Source organism: Diuraphis noxia, unplaced genomic scaffold (assembly GCF_037042655.1).
Source record: "Diuraphis noxia isolate RWA-SAM2 unplaced genomic scaffold, SU_Dnox_SAM2 contig0001, whole genome shotgun sequence".
NCBI lineage: Eukaryota > Metazoa > Arthropoda > Insecta > Hemiptera > Aphididae > Diuraphis > Diuraphis noxia.
The window spans coordinates 84,859,526-84,881,567 of NW_028301711.1; the positions used below are offsets into that span (position 1 = coordinate 84,859,526).

Sequence of the window (22,042 nt, forward strand, 5' to 3'; positions counted from 1 at the left end):
TCTACTAGTTCTACAGAACTAGATTTAAATAATATAACATCTATTAATATTAGTACTCAAGTAGCTTTTGAGGTGCCCGAGGAAAATTATATTTTTTATTGTGTTTATGAAGGTAATAATAATGGAGGTACTCAAGCATCAGTAAATTTAAATTTAAATTTTACTAAACCGAAAAGTGCAGAAAAATCTTGTGGTGTAGATTCTTCAAATACAAGTTCTTGTTTGTCTTGCCTATCATTTCATGGATATAATTCTATACAGTCTGAAAATGCTATGTTGATGAAAGTTAAACTAGGTCTAACATATTGAGCCCTTAGTACATTTTTTTCAGTCCATAGAACTACCATCAGTAGAGTATTTTCTGAATGTTTACTTATTTTAAGTCATAAAACAAATAATTTAATTTTATGGCCAAGTAAAACAACTATTGTAAACACATTACCAGAGGATTTTTTTACCTATTGATGTTTTATTATACTTTATTGGTATTCATATTTTATTATAATTTCTTTGTAATCATATAATTTCATATTATATTATTTTATTAAAATAAATTATATTTTTGGCAATTATTTATTTATTCGTAAGTCAATGAAACTTGACAATATCGAGATAAATATAATGGGGTACAAGAACGGAATCGGTTTATCCAGACCGCGGCCGCAGTCGGCCTGCCGACCGTTGGGGTAAGATAACCGAAAAGTACCTTGAATAATCTAAAGTCTAAAAAACCGTATTGAAGCATGTCGATTTCTCGATTTGTTATTTTATTATACAGTCCATTAACTGCCCGGCTGAAATAGCAGTTGTTTTTCGATATTATTTGGTTATTAGCTATTCCGTAGTCAGTCGTTGATCGAAATAAAAAGGTATTGTGATCATGTCCAAAAAAGTACATAGTGTCTATGAAATACGTATAAAAATAATAAAATATTTTGTTATTGTATTATTTATATTATTTTAAAAATGAGATACATATTAAAATACGTAATCATAAACAGTGGTGGTGTGATAGGGTATTTTATGAGGCAATTGCCTCACCACCGATTTGGTGGTAGTACCCCTTGGGATGGATATAACAATTACATACCTATGGTAAATATTTTACTAACATATTTTTTATAGTGTATAATAAACGTGGTATTGTGGTAATACTAAGGTGGATTGATTAAATTAAGGAAACCAGAAAGTATTTAAGCAAACCAATATTTTGGTTTATCAAGATAAAAATAATATTGATCGGTTTTTAATTTTCTACATTTACCAATATTTAAAAAAATTTCTATAGACTCCTACATTCGTTTGATTATTAATCACATCACTTGGCTCCGTAATTTGGATGTCTGAAGTTGTTTATGTGGATTCTATTGTATCTAAACTATTTTCAAATTAAGAATAAAATACATTTATGCTCCGCTCTGATTCCAAATTGCACTTGACATTTTTCAGTGAATTTATGTATGAATAAAGGATACCTATAGCTAGATTTATAATAATTTTATTATAGTTAAATGTGTACCTGTATAATGTCTAACTATATTGTTATAATATATTAATGATATAATTCTTTAGTTGTTTGATGGATTATTAGTAATACCACCGATTATATAAAATTATATAATCTGTGGTAATACTATAGTAATAATTTAAATTACATAAATAATAACAAATTAGCATCATATTAATAAATTATTTAATTATATTATGCATAAAAACTAAATTGTAATATATTTGAATTTGGAACCAACATTGTCGGTGTTTTAAGTAATTTTTTAAGTCCGTCGGCGCTGTTTAATATAGGGTCTTGAGTTATTATCAGCCGCTTCAACATGGACTCCTCTTGGGCATTAAACTTCATTCTGACTGGTGATACAACACTGATTCTCTTGAACAGTTGCCCCACAGCGGAGGTAGGTGTTTGTGGACTATTTGGTAAGGGATGGACTATAAAATAAAAAAAAAATTAATTAAAGAGTAACTTAATCAATACAGAGAAATTAAAAAAAAATCAATAATTAAAATGTTGCACAATACCTAACGCAGGAGTTTGTGGGGTCTGGACTTCGTCGACTATAAAAAAAAAAAAATTACAAATAAAATAATGATTATTAAGGTAACAATAACAATTAAATTTTACATATAGGTCTGCCGGAAGACGCATCGACATACAAATCCCTGACGATTGGATTTTTTGGAACACCAGCACCAACATCATTGCCCGTTGAAGGAAGGGTGCCAGCCTCAGACACCACAGCCTCAAACAATTCTCTCCTGGTAGGTGTACATACCGGGATGGCCCGATACGCAACATCAACTGTTGGTGCAAGAGGGTCACGACGGAACGGATAGTGGGTCCTTTTGTCAAAACAATGAAGTGGCCCAGTGAGCGGATTGGATTGATAATGCTCCTTCATTGTTCGATAGTAATCCTGTTCCGACATCAACCAATCAATCTATTAACAAACAGAATTAAATACATAAATACATACAATAATTCAAAAGCTAGGGACCCAAAAAATTTTTAATGCTAGTTTCCACATCAACCCACGAGGTGTATAGCACATAGAATGCGTTTTTTTTTAAGTGGTTTCCCCAATAGGCCTAATCCACGTTATCAGCGATAGCAAAAACAAATTAAATTATTAAAGACTCAGAAGCGTTTGATCAAGCTGAGCTTGTTGCAACTCGACCACAGTTTGAAAGACACGCTCGGATCGAGGATGAAGTTCGGCAACATAACTCCAATCGCATCTAAAAAAAAACAAAATATAAATGAATATAACATTCGTAAAACAAACAAATTTAAAAAATATATACATACAACTGACGATGTGTGTGGAGGCCAACAATACCACAGGTATAACCTCCACACACCTTTCCATCAGATTTTATAAATAAAATTGGACGATGTCAATGTCAGGACGACGGTTCACTAATGTGTACAGGATGGACAGCCTGTACACATTAGGTTGCATAAACGCATTTATGACCGTGGAATAGTTGACGGTGCCAGTAATGGACAAACGTCAAATACGTCCTTCCGACGACCATATTCCGTCACGAGCCTTTTTATCGTGAATGCGGTAGCGGCTGACGATGGGATGCCCATTCCACAGTCAACGCTCACAAGCATGGCAGCTGTGGTAAGCCACCAATCAGCAACCTGCAAAAACAAATATATAATATTAAAAATTTTAGCACCACAAAAAAAAAAACTTACCTCTTCAGCCGGACATGACAAAATGTCTGTCTTTAAAGATGTAAAAATTTGTGCCACAGAAAACCTAACAAACGAACCGACAGGCACATGGCCATATGTCTGTTTCTGGTGTTGGTGAATTGAAGATGCCGTTTAACTCTGGCAAATACCTAATGAAACCATTTTCATCCCGCCGACTTTTCTTTCTACTACCCGGGGCCAATTGGCGGCAGAGGAAAATGGTAGAAACACGATGATAATCAAGGTGCCTTGATTCACCAAACGCAAAAAACCTTAAAATAATCTCGACATCATACACGGTAGCTAACGACTACAACAGAAAAAACTTAATTAAAACATCAACCTCATATAAGTAAGATATACACAAAATACACTTACACGATAGTGAAAACTGGCAGTCTCACATTGTTCCACCAAATTTACAAAACGACCCAACTTCTCCAACATTATAGAATTAATATAATAAGGCCAATCTTTCGATGAGGTGACCAACAGGCCCTCGCCGAAAACGAATTCGGACATGCGTGACCCATATGTGGCCATCAGTGACAACACCGCACTCGATGTTGCGCCTCCAACCACACACTCGAAACGGACACCCGAGCCCTTCACCGCGTCCCGCAAAAAACTTCTAAACGCGCTAATAAATTGAGCAGCACTGTTATTCAATCGCTGAAGTGCTGACATAGGGCTACTACTTGATTTACTGCCACCTAACATCAGCCACATAAACACTGATGTGTCATCTAACCCACGGCGATGGATATGTACGGCCGGATTGTACGCCTGTACATAATTACAGCTGGGTAGAAGGTGCTAAATGATATAATAACAATCATTATAAATCAATAATAAGTAATTTAAAAGAAAAAAAAATACTTGATGAGGTTGACGGACTCCATCAGCCGTACAATAGCCAAAATCGAAAACACCCAACCCGGGGTAAAACTTAACCCCATTAAGCGACCGCCGGGCTGCCTCACTGCTCACCAGCACTGCCCTCACCGACGACTTCATGCTGAACTCCACAGCAAAGTGGCATTGCACAATGACCACGCTGGCGTGGAAAGGATCAATAAAACGACCGATTAGGGTGAGGGCAGCGTCTTGATCTAGTTTAAGCCCATGCAGCGCGACATAAAACCTGAAATTCAATAACATAATGTACAATTACACTAAGGAAAATATAAAAGAAATACAGGAGTTAACACTTACAAATAACAGCTAAAAGTACCGGCTTTGGTGCTCAACCGCTCCACCTCGAAAGCCAACTTCGGCCAGTCGGCAGGGTGGAGGTGCCACTTGTTAACAAAGGGGTTACCCGCACCCTTCCTCCTACTGCGACTGTCTGAGCCCAACTTCAGTATTGCTGGGCCCAAAACAGTCATCGAGCACTGCTTTCGATAATCTGCTGTTGCAACAACCTCCTCACCGTCCAACTAGTCCTCTGAGCTATCCGAAGACAAATCAGAGGAGCGACTGGACGGGGTACTAACAAGAACCCTTATTGGAGGGTCACCTCCAAGGGTGAACTCAATGTGAGTATATGCTATAATATTAAAACAAAATAATAAACCTAACCTAAAACCCTAATTAACGTTAATACTTACTCTTCCGAGACACACCAAATACTCCTTGAAGCAATTTTTTGTGTTCCTACACGGAACACAACAGCCGGCGAGGTTGACGTCGAAAGGCATAGTTGGTTTGTAGGCTGCTAACGATGAAAAACCATAAAGCACGCTGTCGACATCAACCTCGACTGGATTCAACTTGTTAACATCCTCGATCGAAAGGACAGTAAACTTGAAGTTTAAATTTAAAAACCAAAAAAAATATTAAATCCTCAGAAATTTAAAAACAATGACCTTGAAATCAATGTTACTTAATATTTTTTACTGAACAGTACAATATTCTTATAATATGGCAAACATTTTAGAGGGGGCTTTGCGAATACCAGGGGGGACTAATTATTATAATTAGGCCTGATTTTCACCTCTCTTTTTTTGCTATCAAAAACAGCAGAAATATATTTTAATACATTTCTCCGTTAGTTTTTAAATATTAAAGAGTAACTAATATTATACAATGCATTTATACTTAATTTTTTTTTTTTTTTTTAAATATTATTTATTAAATATTCATAATAAAATAATTATATTGAGTTATATTAAATGTAACAGATGTTAATAAGCATAATATATGTTTAATTTAAAGCTCATGTTTATTATTTTAGTAATTAAAATAACAAAATGTTAAAAATAACGAAATTAATAGATTTGTATTAACTATTTTGGTATGACTTAAAAGACAAATTCTAAAAGAAAGTACCACATAAACAGGAATTGTATAAAAAAAAGTGTAAATAAAATAAATAATAAATTACAAATAATACTGTAAATAAAATACAATAAAATTTAGTACAACATAATTATTAAACAAAATATGTTATCCTTACGATGGTTTTCCATTGATTCTAATAAAGGGTAAATTTAACATTATAGATTACACTGATTATATTAAGGTAAGATTTGGTTTGAAATTTTACTTTTTGATTCCAATAAACGGTTGATTCTATAAACCATTGATTACCTTAAGCGGAACTCATTGTATTTAAAATACAATTCAAATATTTTTAAGAAACAGTAAATAGGAAACAGCAATTATAGGGGCTTTTACTGCTCTTAGCATATTTTATGATTGAAGAAATATTAGAAATAAAACTATATAATATTCAGTGGCGTTATGATAGGGTGGCACGACGGTCAAGTGCCACAGGCCCAATGGGAGGGAAAAAATGTGAAAATTTAAAAAAGAAAACAGATAACCATTATAAAAAATTTTAGTTTTTGATAAAACTATGTTCTAGTAAAATTATATCACTTTAAAATAAAATTAATTTAATAACTAGAAAAATGATTGACAGACACAACACGCTTATAGGTATACTCTATTCGCCGTAAGTTGACCCAATTGCGTGCATGCATACTGAGCTGCCGGAACGTCCAGAGTGTTCAGACCCCCCACACGTCGGAGACAGGTGGATTGTGATTGGTCAGTGGTGTTCGGCAATCGGCGATGTAGTCAGCTGTGAAGAATATGTACCAACATAATATGTGTGTTATATATGAATATAAATTATAAATATACATTTTACCTCGAGCTGTACTTTATATGGGTCTAAAGAAACACTTGTCTGCCTGACAACCAAACCAGTTATTACACAAAATCCTTCCATTGGTCTAAACTCCTGTACATTCAGGACATGATTGCTTTCATACAACTTTAAACCTTTATTATTAGAGAATTCAAAATGTGAATTTATGCTTTGAAAGCCATACTTTATTATTAAATTACTCATAATTTATTTTAATTTTTTTGAAAATAATTAATTCAGAACTTTTGAAGTTTGAACTTTCCATTATCTAATGGAATGTCTTGGAATATGGAGTATCATTATCTAATTTTAATTTTACAAGAAAACAATTGTTTAGGTAGGCCCCTAGTTAAGAACCGAATTAAATACACAAATTAGGCAGATGATCAAAAACATTTTAATAATAATTCAACCATTTAGTAATTATAAAATGTGACTATTTTTAAATAAATGTATATTAATCGACAGTTAAAAAAAACATTATTTACAGTTTTTCACGCGTTTTCCCATATAACGTAATAAAAAAACTTGAATTTAATCCCCTGCACTATTACAAGAGTTTACCACTAGACCGCGTTGTATTCCATCTCGCGCACGCAGTTCATACGCCAGGTGCGGTGGCAACGATCAACACTAGCGCTCCGTAGACGTTGGCGTCCTAGTGTTCTTAGTGTTGTTTTTAGTGCCCATTTTATTAATAATAAGAGGTCATAATTAATTTTTATTAAATATAATATAAATAATTTATTAAGAGTGATTAAACATTCCTAATAATTCCAATATGTGAGACATAGAAAAAATAGCACTTCTTATCATGAGTATTAATATGTCTTTTTTATTTCTTTATCTTATATTTCATTTGTATTGATATTATTAAGAGTGTTTAATAATTTAAATCAAAATTTTAAATTATTTTGCTATTTTAATAGTAGGTCCCTTGATCCCAGAAGCCCGTCGTATATACCTTCAATATTTTTAGAAGTATACAAACAAAAAAAAACCATCAATATACTACAAAATATTGCCAGATATGAGCGCTCCATCAACCGTCAAAATCAAACCATGGAATTTCAAGAAATAAATAATCAAATAATACCTTCTACTAGTTCTACAGAACTAGATTTAAATAATATAACATCTATTAATATTAGTACTCAAGTAGCTTTTGAGGTGCCCGAGGAAAATTATATTTTTTATTGTGTTTATGAAGGTAATAATAATGGAGGTACTCAAGCATCAGTAAATTTAAATTTAAATTTTATTAAACCGAAAAGTGCAGAAAAATCTTGTGGTGTAGATTCTTCAAATACAAGTTCTTGTTTGTCTTGCCTATCATTTCATGGATATAATTCTATACAGTCTGAAAATGCTATGTTGATGAAAGTTAAACTAGGTCTAACATATTGAGCCCTTAGTACATTTTTTTCAGTCCATAGAACTACCATCAGTAGAGTATTTTCTGAATGTTTACTTATTTTAAGTCATAAAACAAATAATTTAATTTTATGGCCAAGTAAAACAACTATTGTAAACACATTACCAGAGGATTTTTTTACCTATTGATGTTTTATTATACTTTATTGGTATTCATATTTTATTATAATTTCTTTGTAATCATATAATTTCATATTATATTATTTTATTAAAATAAATTATATTTTTGGCAATTATTTATTTATTCGTAAGTCAATGAAACTTGACAATATCGAGATAAATATAATGGGGTACAAGAACGGAATCGGTTTATCCAGACCGCGGCCGCAGTCGGCCTGCCGACCGTTGGGGTAAGATAACCGAAAAGTACCTTGAATAATCTAAAGTCTAAAAAACCGTATTGAAGCATGTCGATTTCTCGATTTGTTATTTTATTATACAGTCCATTAACTGCCCGGCTGAAATAGCAGTTGTTTTTCGATATTATTTGGTTATTAGCTATTCCGTAGTCAGTCGTTGATCGAAATAAAAAGGTATTGTGATCATGTCCAAAAAAGTACATAGTGTCTATGAAATACGTATAAAAATAATAAAATATTTTGTTATTGTATTATTTATATTATTTTAAAAATGAGATACATATTAAAATACGTAATCATAAACAGTGGTGGTGTGATAGGGTATTTTATGAGGCAATTGCCTCACCACCGATTTGGTGGTAGTACCCCTTGGGATGGATATAACAATTACATACCTATGGTAAATATTTTACTAACATATTTTTTATAGTGTATAATAAACGTGGTATTGTGGTAATACTAAGGTGGATTGATTAAATTAAGGAAACCAGAAAGTATTTAAGCAAACCAATATTTTGGTTTATCAAGATAAAAATAATATTGATCGGTTTTTAATTTTCTACATTTACCAATATTTAAAAAAATTTCTATAGACTCCTACATTCGTTTGATTATTAATCACATCACTTGGCTCCGTAATTTGGATGTCTGAAGTTGTTTATGTGGATTCTATTGTATCTAAACTATTTTCAAATTAAGAATAAAATACATTTATGCTCCGCTCTGATTCCAAATTGCACTTGACATTTTTCAGTGAATTTATGTATGAATAAAGGATACCTATAGCTAGATTTATAATAATTTTATTATAGTTAAATGTGTACCTGTATAATGTCTAACTATATTGTTATAATATATTAATGATATAATTCTTTAGTTGTTTGATGGATTATTAGTAATACCACCGATTATATAAAATTATATAATCTGTGGTAATACTATAGTAATAATTTAAATTACATAAATAATAACAAATTAGCATCATATTAATAAATTATTTAATTATATTATGCATAAAAACTAAATTGTAATATATTTGAATTTGGAACCAACATTGTCGGTGTTTTAAGTAATTTTTTAAGTCCGTCGGCGCTGTTTAATATAGGGTCTTGAGTTATTATCAGCCGCTTCAACATGGACTCCTCTTGGGCATTAAACTTCATTCTGACTGGTGATACAACACTGATTCTCTTGAACAGTTGCCCCACAGCGGAGGTAGGTGTTTGTGGACTATTTGGTAAGGGATGGACTATAAAATAAAAAAAAAATTAATTAAAGAGTAACTTAATCAATACAGAGAAATTAAAAAAAAATCAATAATTAAAATGTTGCACAATACCTAACGCAGGAGTTTGTGGGGTCTGGACTTCGTCGACTATAAAAAAAAAAAAATTACAAATAAAATAATGATTATTAAGGTAACAATAACAATTAAATTTTACATATAGGTCTGCCGGAAGACGCATCGACATACAAATCCCTGACGATTGGATTTTTTGGAACACCAGCACCAACATCATTGCCCGTTGAAGGAAGGGTGCCAGCCTCAGACACCACAGCCTCAAACAATTCTCTCCTGGTAGGTGTACATACCGGGATGGCCCGATACGCAACATCAACTGTTGGTGCAAGAGGGTCACGACGGAACGGATAGTGGGTCCTTTTGTCAAAACAATGAAGTGGCCCAGTGAGCGGATTGGATTGATAATGCTCCTTCATTGTTCGATAGTAATCCTGTTCCGACATCAACCAATCAATCTATTAACAAACAGAATTAAATACATAAATACATACAATAATTCAAAAGCTAGGGACCCAAAAAATTTTTAATGCTAGTTTCCACATCAACCCACGAGGTGTATAGCACATAGAATGCGTTTTTTTTTAAGTGGTTTCCCCAATAGGCCTAATCCACGTTATCAGCGATAGCAAAAACAAATTAAATTATTAAAGACTCAGAAGCGTTTGATCAAGCTGAGCTTGTTGCAACTCGACCACAGTTTGAAAGACACGCTCGGATCGAGGATGAAGTTCGGCAACATAACTCCAATCGCATCTAAAAAAAAACAAAATATAAATGAATATAACATTCGTAAAACAAACAAATTTAAAAAATATATACATACAACTGACGATGTGTGTGGAGGCCAACAATACCACAGGTATAACCTCCACACACCTTTCCATCAGATTTTATAAATAAAATTGGACGATGTCAATGTCAGGACGACGGTTCACTAATGTGTACAGGATGGACAGCCTGTACACATTAGGTTGCATAAACGCATTTATGACCGTGGAATAGTTGACGGTGCCAGTAATGGACAAACGTCAAATACGTCCTTCCGACGACCATATTCCGTCACGAGCCTTTTTATCGTGAATGCGGTAGCGGCTGACGATGGGATGCCCATTCCACAGTCAACGCTCACAAGCATGGCAGCTGTGGTAAGCCACCAATCAGCAACCTGCAAAAACAAATATATAATATTAAAAATTTTAGCACCACAAAAAAAAAAACTTACCTCTTCAGCCGGACATGACAAAATGTCTGTCTTTAAAGATGTAAAAATTTGTGCCACAGAAAACCTAACAAACGAACCGACAGGCACATGGCCATATGTCTGTTTCTGGTGTTGGTGAATTGAAGATGCCGTTTAACTCTGGCAAATACCTAATGAAACCATTTTCATCCCGCCGACTTTTCTTTCTACTACCCGGGGCCAATTGGCGGCAGAGGAAAATGGTAGAAACACGATGATAATCAAGGTGCCTTGATTCACCAAACGCAAAAAACCTTAAAATAATCTCGACATCATACACGGTAGCTAACGACTACAACAGAAAAAACTTAATTAAAACATCAACCTCATATAAGTAAGATATACACAAAATACACTTACACGATAGTGAAAACTGGCAGTCTCACATTGTTCCACCAAATTTACAAAACGACCCAACTTCTCCAACATTATAGAATTAATATAATAAGGCCAATCTTTCGATGAGGTGACCAACAGGCCCTCGCCGAAAACGAATTCGGACATGCGTGACCCATATGTGGCCATCAGTGACAACACCGCACTCGATGTTGCGCCTCCAACCACACACTCGAAACGGACACCCGAGCCCTTCACCGCGTCCCGCAAAAAACTTCTAAACGCGCTAATAAATTGAGCAGCACTGTTATTCAATCGCTGAAGTGCTGACATAGGGCTACTACTTGATTTACTGCCACCTAACATCAGCCACATAAACACTGATGTGTCATCTAACCCACGGCGATGGATATGTACGGCCGGATTGTACGCCTGTACATAATTACAGCTGGGTAGAAGGTGCTAAATGATATAATAACAATCATTATAAATCAATAATAAGTAATTTAAAAGAAAAAAAAATACTTGATGAGGTTGACGGACTCCATCAGCCGTACAATAGCCAAAATCGAAAACACCCAACCCGGGGTAAAACTTAACCCCATTAAGCGACCGCCGGGCTGCCTCACTGCTCACCAGCACTGCCCTCACCGACGACTTCATGCTGAACTCCACAGCAAAGTGGCATTGCACAATGACCACGCTGGCGTGGAAAGGATCAATAAAACGACCGATTAGGGTGAGGGCAGCGTCTTGATCTAGTTTAAGCCCATGCAGCGCGACATAAAACCTGAAATTCAATAACATAATGTACAATTACACTAAGGAAAATATAAAAGAAATACAGGAGTTAACACTTACAAATAACAGCTAAAAGTACCGGCTTTGGTGCTCAACCGCTCCACCTCGAAAGCCAACTTCGGCCAGTCGGCAGGGTGGAGGTGCCACTTGTTAACAAAGGGGTTACCCGCACCCTTCCTCCTACTGCGACTGTCTGAGCCCAACTTCAGTATTGCTGGGCCCAAAACAGTCATCGAGCACTGCTTTCGATAATCTGCTGTTGCAACAACCTCCTCACCGTCCAACTAGTCCTCTGAGCTATCCGAAGACAAATCAGAGGAGCGACTGGACGGGGTACTAACAAGAACCCTTATTGGAGGGTCACCTCCAAGGGTGAACTCAATGTGAGTATATGCTATAATATTAAAACAAAATAATAAACCTAACCTAAAACCCTAATTAACGTTAATACTTACTCTTCCGAGACACACCAAATACTCCTTGAAGCAATTTTTTGTGTTCCTACACGGAACACAACAGCCGGCGAGGTTGACGTCGAAAGGCATAGTTGGTTTGTAGGCTGCTAACGATGAAAAACCATAAAGCACGCTGTCGACATCAACCTCGACTGGATTCAACTTGTTAACATCCTCGATCGAAAGGACAGTAAACTTGAAGTTTAAATTTAAAAACAAAAAAAAATATTAAATCCTCAGAAATTTAAAAACAATGACCTTGAAATCAATGTTACTTAATATTTTTTACTGAACAGTACAATATTCTTATAATATGGCAAACATTTTAGAGGGGGCTTTGCGAATACCAGGGGGGACTAATTATTATAATTAGGCCTGATTTTCACCTCTCTTTTTTTGCTATCAAAAACAGCAGAAATATATTTTAATACATTTCTCCGTTAGTTTTTAAATATTAAAGAGTAACTAATATTATACAATGCATTTATACTTAATTTTTTTTTTTTTTTTTAAATATTATTTATTAAATATTCATAATAAAATAATTATATTGAGTTATATTAAATGTAACAGATGTTAATAAGCATAATATATGTTTAATTTAAAGCTCATGTTTATTATTTTAGTAATTAAAATAACAAAATGTTAAAAATAACGAAATTAATAGATTTGTATTAACTATTTTGGTATGACTTAAAAGACAAATTCTAAAAGAAAGTACCACATAAACAGGAATTGTATAAAAAAAAGTGTAAATAAAATAAATAATAAATTACAAATAATACTGTAAATAAAATACAATAAAATTTAGTACAACATAATTATTAAACAAAATATGTTATCCTTACGATGGTTTTCCATTGATTCTAATAAAGGGTAAATTTAACATTATAGATTACACTGATTATATTAAGGTAAGATTTGGTTTGAAATTTTACTTTTTGATTCCAATAAACGGTTGATTCTATAAACCATTGATTACCTTAAGCGGAACTCATTGTATTTAAAATACAATTCAAATATTTTTAAGAAACAGTAAATAGGAAACAGCAATTATAGGGGCTTTTACTGCTCTTAGCATATTTTATGATTGAAGAAATATTAGAAATAAAACTATATAATATTCAGTGGCGTTATGATAGGGTGGCACGACGGTCAAGTGCCACAGGCCCAATGGGAGGGAAAAAATGTGAAAATTTAAAAAAGAAAACAGATAACCATTATAAAAAATTTTAGTTTTTGATAAAACTATGTTCTAGTAAAATTATATCACTTTAAAATAAAATTAATTTAATAACTAGAAAAATGATTGACAGACACAACACGCTTATAGGTATACTCTATTCGCCGTAAGTTGACCCAATTGCGTGCATGCATACTGAGCTGCCGGAACGTCCAGAGTGTTCAGACCCCCCACACGTCGGAGACAGGTGGATTGTGATTGGTCAGTGGTGTTCGGCAATCGGCGATGTAGTCAGCTGTGAAGAATATGTACCAACATAATATGTGTGTTATATATGAATATAAATTATAAATATACATTTTACCTCGAGCTGTACTTTATATGGGTCTAAAGAAACACTTGTCTGCCTGACAACCAAACCAGTTATTACACGAAATCCTTCCATTGGTCTAAACTCCTGTACATTCAGGACATGATTGCTTTCATACAACTTTAAACCTTTATTATTAGAGAATTCAAAATGTGAATTTATGCTTTGAAAGCCATACTTTATTATTAAATTACTCATAATTTATTTTAATTTTTTTGAAAATAATTAATTCAGAACTTTTGAAGTTTGAACTTTCCATTATCTAATGGAATGTCTTGGAATATGGAGTATCATTATCTAATTTTAATTTTACAAGAAAACAATTGTTTAGGTAGGCCCCTAGTTAAGAACCGAATTAAATACACAAATTAGGCAGATGATCAAAAACATTTTAATAATAATTCAACCATTTAGTAATTATAAAATGTGACTATTTTTAAATAAATGTATATTAATCGATAGTTAAAAAAAACATTATTTACAGTTTTTCACGCGTTTTCCCATATAACGTAATAAAAAAACTTGAATTTAATCCCCTGCACTATTACAAGAGTTTACCACTAGACCGCGTTGTATTCCATCTCGCGCACGCAGTTCATACGCCAGGTGCGGTGGCAACGATCAACACTAGCGCTCCGTAGACGTTGGCGTCCTAGTGTTCTTAGTGTTGTTTTTAGTGCCCATTTTATTAATAATAAGAGGTCATAATTAATTTTTATTAAATATAATATAAATAATTTATTAAGAGTGATTAAACATTCCTAATAATTCCAATATGTGAGACATAGAAAAAATAGCACTTCTTATCATGAGTATTAATATGTCTTTTTTATTTCTTTATCTTATATTTCATTTGTATTGATATTATTAAGAGTGTTTAATAATTTAAATCAAAATTTTAAATTATTTTGCTATTTTAATAGTAGGTCCCTTGATCCCAGAAGCCCGTCGTATATACCTTCAATATTTTTAGAAGTATACAAACAAAAAAAAACCATCAATATACTACAAAATATTGCCAGATATGAGCGCTCCATCAACCGTCAAAATCAAACCATGGAATTTCAAGAAATAAATAATCAAATAATACCTTCTACTAGTTCTACAGAACTAGATTTAAATAATATAACATCTATTAATATTAGTACTCAAGTAGCTTTTGAGGTGCCCGAGGAAAATTATATTTTTTATTGTGTTTATGAAGGTAATAATAATGGAGGTACTCAAGCATCAGTAAATTTAAATTTAAATTTTATTAAACCGAAAAGTGCAGAAAAATCTTGTGGTGTAGATTCTTCAAATACAAGTTCTTGTTTGTCTTGCCTATCATTTCATGGATATAATTCTATACAGTCTGAAAATGCTATGTTGATGAAAGTTAAACTAGGTCTAACATATTGAGCCCTTAGTACATTTTTTTCAGTCCATAGAACTACCATCAGTAGAGTATTTTCTGAATGTTTACTTATTTTAAGTCATAAAACAAATAATTTAATTTTATGGCCAAGTAAAACAACTATTGTAAACACATTACCAGAGGATTTTTTTACCTATTGATGTTTTATTATACTTTATTGGTATTCATATTTTATTATAATTTCTTTGTAATCATATAATTTCATATTATATTATTTTATTAAAATAAATTATATTTTTGGCAATTATTTATTTATTCGTAAGTCAATGAAACTTGACAATATCGAGATAAATATAATGGGGTACAAGAACGGAATCGGTTTATCCAGACCGCGGCCGCAGTCGGCCTGCCGACCGTTGGGGTAAGATAACCGAAAAGTACCTTGAATAATCTAAAGTCTAAAAAACCGTATTGAAGCATGTCGATTTCTCGATTTGTTATTTTATTATACAGTCCATTAACTGCCCGGCTGAAATAGCAGTTGTTTTTCGATATTATTTGGTTATTAGCTATTCCGTAGTCAGTCGTTGATCGAAATAAAAAGGTATTGTGATCATGTCCAAAAAAGTACATAGTGTCTATGAAATACGTATAAAAATAATAAAATATTTTGTTATTGTATTATTTATATTATTTTAAAAATGAGATACATATTAAAATACGTAATCATAAACAGTGGTGGTGTGATAGGGTATTTTATGAGGCAATTGCCTCACCACCGATTTGGTGGTAGTACCCCTTGGGATGGATATAACAATTACATACCTATGGTAAATATTTTACTAACATATTTTTTATAGTGTATAATAAACGTGGTATTGTGGTAATACTAAGGTGGATTGATTAAATTAAGGAAACCAGAAAGTATTTAAGCAAACCAATATTTTGGTTTATCAAGATAAAAATAATATTGATCGGTTTTTAATTTTCTACATTTACCAATATTTAAAAAAATTTCTATAGACTCCTACATTCGTTTGATTATTAATCACATCACTTGGCTCCGTAATTTGGATGTCTGAAGTTGTTTATGTGGATTCTATTGTATCTAAACTATTTTCAAATTAAGAATAAAATACATTTATGCTCCGCTCTGATTCCAAATTGCACTTGACATTTTTCAGTGAATTTATGTATGAATAAAGGATACCTATAGCTAGATTTATAATAATTTTATTATAGTTAAATGTGTACCTGTATAATGTCTAACTATATTGTTATAATATATTAATGATATAATTCTTTAGTTGTTTGATGGATTATTAGTAATACCACCGATTATATAAAATTATATAATCTGTGGTAATACTATAGTAATAATTTAAATTACATAAATAATAACAAATTAGCATCATATTAATAAATTATTTAATTATATTATGCATAAAAACTAAATTGTAATATATTTGAATTTGGAACCAACATTGTCGGTGTTTTAAGTAATTTTTTAAGTCCGTCGGCGCTGTTTAATATAGGGTCTTGAGTTATTATCAGCCGCTTCAACATGGACTCCTCTTGGGCATTAAACTTCATTCTGACTGGTGATACAACACTGATTCTCTTGAACAGTTGCCCCACAGCGGAGGTAGGTGTTTGTGGACTATTTGGTAAGGGATGGACTATAAAATAAAAAAAAAATTAATTAAAGAGTAACTTAATCAATACAGAGAAATTAAAAAAAAATCAATAATTAAAATGTTGCACAATACCTAACGCAGGAGTTTGTGGGGTCTGGACTTCGTCGACTATAAAAAAAAAAAAATTACAAATAAAATAATGATTATTAAGGTAACAATAACAATTAAATTTTACATATAGGTCTGCCGGAAGACGCATCGACATACAAATCCCTGACGATTGGATTTTTTGGAACACCAGCACCAACATCATTGCCCGTTGAAGGAAGGGTGCCAGCCTCAGACACCACAGCCTCAAACAATTCTCTCCTGGTAGGTGTACATACCGGGATGGCCCGATACGCAACATCAACTGTTGGTGCAAGAGGGTCACGACGGAACGGATAGTGGGTCCTTTTGTCAAAACAATGAAGTGGCCCAGTGAGCGGATTGGATTGATAATGCTCCTTCATTGTTCGATAGTAATCCTGTTCCGACATCAACCAATCAATCTATTAACAAACAGAATTAAATACATAAATACATACAATAATTCAAAAGCTAGGGACCCAAAAAATTTTTAATGCTAGTTTCCACATCAACCCACGAGGTATAGCACATAGAATGCGTTTTTTTTTAAGTGGTTTCCCCAATAGGCCTAATCCACGTTATCAGCGATAGCAAAAACAAATTAAATTATTAAAGACTCAGAAGCGTTTGATCAAGCTGAGCTTGTTGCAACTCGACCACAGTTTGAAAGACACGCTCGGATCGAGGATGAAGTTCGGCAACATAACTCCAATCGCATCTAAAAAAAAACAAAATATAAATGAATATAACATTCGTAAAACAAACAAATTTAAAAAATATATACATACAACTGACGATGTGTGTGGAGGCCAACAATACCACAGGTATAACCTCCACACACCTTTCCATCAGATTTTATAAATAAAATTGGACGATGTCAATGTCAGGACGACGGTTCACTAATGTGTACAGGATGGACAGCCTGTACACATTAGGTTGCATAAACGCATTTATGACCGTGGAATAGTTGACGGTGCCAGTAATGGACAAACGTCAAATACGTCCTTCCGACGACCATATTCCGTCACGAGCCTTTTTATCGTGAATGCGGTAGCGGCTGACGATGGGATGCCCATTCCACAGTCAACGCTCACAAGCATGGCAGCTGTGGTAAGCCACCAATCAGCAACCTGCAAAAACAAATATATAATATTAAAAATTTTAGCACCACAAAAAAAAAAACTTACCTCTTCAGCCGGACATGACAAAATGTCTGTCTTTAAAGATGTAAAAATTTGTGCCACAGAAAACCTAACAAACGAACCGACAGGCACATGGCCATATGTCTGTTTCTGGTGTTGGTGAATTGAAGATGCCGTTTAACTCTGGCAAATACCTAATGAAACCATTTTCATCCCGCCGACTTTTCTTTCTACTACCCGGGGCCAATTGGCGGCAGAGGAAAATGGTAGAAACACGATGATAATCAAGGTGCCTTGATTCACCAAACGCAAAAAACCTTAAAATAATCTCGACATCATACACGGTAGCTAACGACTACAACAGAAAAAACTTAATTAAAACATCAACCTCATATAAGTAAGATATACACAAAATACACTTACACGATAGTGAAAACTGGCAGTCTCACATTGTTCCACCAAATTTACAAAACGACCCAACTTCTCCAACATTATAGAATTAATATAATAAGGCCAATCTTTCGATGAGGTGACCAACAGGCCCTCGCCGAAAACGAATTCGGACATGCGTGACCCATATGTGGCCATCAGTGACAACACCGCACTCGATGTTGCGCCTCCAACCACACACTCGAAACGGACACCCGAGCCCTTCACCGCGTCCCGCAAAAAACTTCTAAACGCGCTAATAAATTGAGCAGCACTGTTATTCAATCGCTGAAGTGCTGACATAGGGCTACTACTTGATTTACTGCCACCTAACATCAGCCACATAAACACTGATGTGTCATCTAACCCACGGCGATGGATATGTACGGCCGGATTGTACGCCTGTACATAATTACAGCTGGGTAGAAGGTGCTAAATGATATAATAACAATCATTATAAATCAATAATAAGTAATTTAAAAGAAAAAAAAATACTTGATGAGGTTGACGGACTCCATCAGCCGTACAATAGCCAAAATCGAAAACACCCAACCCGGGGTAAAACTTAACCCCATTAAGCGACCGCCGGGCTGCCTCACTGCTCACCAGCACTGCCCTCACCGACGACTTCATGCTGAACTCCACAGCAAAGTGGCATTGCACAATGACCACGCTGGCGTGGAAAGGATCAATAAAACGACCGATTAGGGTGAGGGCAGCGTCTTGATCTAGTTTAAGCCCATGCAGCGCGACATAAAACCTGAAATTCAATAACATAATGTACAATTACACTAAGGAAAATATAAAAGAAATACAGGAGTTAACACTTACAAATAACAGCTAAAAGTACCGGCTTTGGTGCTCAACCGCTCCACCTCGAAAGCCAACTTCGGCCAGTCGGCAGGGTGGAGGTGCCACTTGTTAACAAAGGGGTTACCCGCACCCTTCCTCCTACTGCGACTGTCTGAGCCCAACTTCAGTATTGCTGGGCCCAAAACAGTCATCGAGCACTGCTTTCGATAATCTGCTGTTGCAACAACCTCCTCACCGTCCAACTAGTCCTCTGAGCTATCCGAAGACAAATCAGAGGAGCGACTGGACGGGGTACTAACAAGAACCCTTATTGGAGGGTCACCTCCAAGGGTGAACTCAATGTGAGTATATGCTATAATATTAAAACAAAATAATAAACCTAACCTAAAACCCTAATTAACGTTAATACTTACTCTTCCGAGACACACCAAATACTCCTTGAAGCAATTTTTTGTGTTCCTACACGGAACACAACAGCCGGCGAGGTTGACGTCGAAAGGCATAGTTGGTTTGTAGGCTGCTAACGATGAAAAACCATAAAGCACGCTGTCGACATCAACCTCGACTGGATTCAACTTGTTAACATCCTCGATCGAAAGGACAGTAAACTTGAAGTTTAAATTTAAAAACAAAAAAAAATATTAAATCCTCAGAAATTTAAAAACAATGACCTTGAAATCAATGTTACTTAATATTTTTTACTGAACAGTACAATATTCTTATAATATGGCAAACATTTTAGAGGGGGCTTTGCGAATACCAGGGGGGACTAATTATTATAATTAGGCCTGATTTTCACCTCTCTTTTTTTGCTATCAAAAACAGCAGAAATATATTTTAATACATTTCTCCGTTAGTTTTTAAATATTAAAGAGTAACTAATATTATACAATGCATTTATACTTAATTTTTTTTTTTTTTTTTAAATATTATTTATTAAATATTCATAATAAAATAATTATATTGAGTTATATTAAATGTAACAGATGTTAATAAGCATAATATATGTTTAATTTAAAGCTCATGTTTATTATTTTAGTAATTAAAATAACAAAATGTTAAAAATAACGAAATTAATAGATTTGTATTAACTATTTTGGTATGACTTAAAAGACAAATTCTAAAAGAAAGTACCACATAAACAGGAATTGTATAAAAAAAAGTGTAAATAAAATAAATAATAAATTACAAATAATACTGTAAATAAAATACAATAAAATTTAGTACAACATAATTATTAAACAAAATATGTTATCCTTACGATGGTTTTCCATTGATTCTAATAAAGGGTAAATTTAACATTATAGATTACACTGATTATATTAAGGTAAGATTTGGTTTGAAATTTTACTTTTTGATTCCAATAAACGGTTGATTCTATAAACCATTGATTACCTTAAGCGGAACTCATTGTATTTAAAATACAATTCAAATATTTTTAAGAAACAGTAAATAGGAAACAGCAATTATAGGGGCTTTTACTGCTCTTAGCATATTTTATGATTGAAGAAATATTAGAAATAAAACTATATAATATTCAGTGGCGTTATGATAGGGTGGCACGACGGTCAAGTGCCACAGGCCCAATGGGAGGGAAAAAATGTGAAAATTTAAAAAAGAAAACAGATAACCATTATAAAAAATTTTAGTTTTTGATAAAACTATGTTCTAGTAAAATTATATCACTTTAAAATAAAATTAATTTAATAACTAGAAAAATGATTGACAGACACAACACGCTTATAGGTATACTCTATTCGCCGTAAGTTGACCCAATTGCGTGCATGCATACTGAGCTGCCGGAACGTCCAGAGTGTTCAGACCCCCCACACGTCGGAGACAGGTGGATTGTGATTGGTCAGTGGTGTTCGGCAATCGGCGATGTAGTCAGCTGTGAAGAATATGTACCAACATAATATGTGTGTTATATATGAATATAAATTATAAATATACATTTTACCTCGAGCTGTACTTTATATGGGTCTAAAGAAACACTTGTCTGCCTGACAACCAAACCAGTTATTACACGAAATCCTTCCATTGGTCTAAACTCCTGTACATTCAGGACATGATTGCTTTCATACAACTTTAAACCTTTATTATTAGAGAATTCAAAATGTGAATTTATGCTTTGAAAGCCATACTTTATTATTAAATTACTCATAATTTATTTTAATTTTTTTGAAAATAATTAATTCAGAACTTTTGAAGTTTGAACTTTCCATTATCTAATGGAATGTCTTGGAATATGGAGTATCATTATCTAATTTTAATTTTACAAGAAAACAATTGTTTAGGTAGGCCCCTAGTTAAGAACCGAATTAAATACACAAATTAGGCAGATGATCAAAAACATTTTAATAATAATTCAACCATTTAGTAATTATAAAATGTGACTATTTTTAAATAAATGTATATTAATCGACAGTTAAAAAAAACATTATTTACAGTTTTTCACGCGTTTTCCCATATAACGTAATAAAAAAACTTGAATTTAATCCCCTGCACTATTACAAGAGTTTACCACTAGACCGCGTTGTATTCCATCTCGCGCACGCAGTTCATACGCCAGGTGCGGTGGCAACGATCAACACTAGCGCTCCGTAGACGTTGGCGTCCTAGTGTTCTTAGTGTTGTTTTTAGTGCCCATTTTATTAATAATAAGAGGTCATAATTA

At 33.5% G+C, this 22,042-nt stretch overlaps 3 protein-coding genes and 1 long non-coding RNA gene across 4 annotated transcripts; 1 reads left to right on the top strand and 3 right to left on the bottom strand.

Moving 5' to 3' along the window:
• Nucleotides 1-1,676: 1,676 nt before the first annotated feature.
• On the bottom strand, nucleotides 1,677-2,441 carry LOC149062213 (uncharacterized). The gene is made up of 3 exons (XM_089219859.1): nucleotides 2,138-2,441; nucleotides 2,035-2,070; nucleotides 1,677-1,944 (listed from the first exon to the last, which is right to left on the bottom strand). Exons 1-3 carry the CDS (start codon nucleotides 2,439-2,441, stop codon nucleotides 1,703-1,705), a joined length of 582 nt encoding a protein of 193 aa, XP_089075985.1. The 3' UTR covers nucleotides 1,677-1,702.
• Nucleotides 1,703-21,341, top strand: LOC149062214 (uncharacterized). Its single transcript, XR_016190330.1, has 5 exons — nucleotides 1,703-1,910; nucleotides 2,144-4,758; nucleotides 9,619-12,233; nucleotides 17,094-19,706; nucleotides 21,112-21,341. It is a non-coding gene; the product is annotated as an uncharacterized LOC149062214 (long non-coding RNA).
• Nucleotides 9,152-9,916, bottom strand: LOC149062215 (uncharacterized). Its single transcript, XM_089219871.1, has 3 exons — nucleotides 9,613-9,916; nucleotides 9,510-9,545; nucleotides 9,152-9,419 (listed from the first exon to the last, which is right to left on the bottom strand). Exons 1-3 carry the CDS (start codon nucleotides 9,914-9,916, stop codon nucleotides 9,178-9,180), a joined length of 582 nt encoding a protein of 193 aa, XP_089075997.1. The 3' UTR covers nucleotides 9,152-9,177.
• LOC149062216 (uncharacterized) lies at nucleotides 16,627-17,391 on the bottom strand. The gene is made up of 3 exons (XM_089219839.1): nucleotides 17,088-17,391; nucleotides 16,985-17,020; nucleotides 16,627-16,894 (listed from the first exon to the last, which is right to left on the bottom strand). Exons 1-3 carry the CDS (start codon nucleotides 17,389-17,391, stop codon nucleotides 16,653-16,655), a joined length of 582 nt encoding a protein of 193 aa, XP_089075965.1. The 3' UTR covers nucleotides 16,627-16,652.
• Nucleotides 21,342-22,042: the final 701 nt, after the last annotated feature.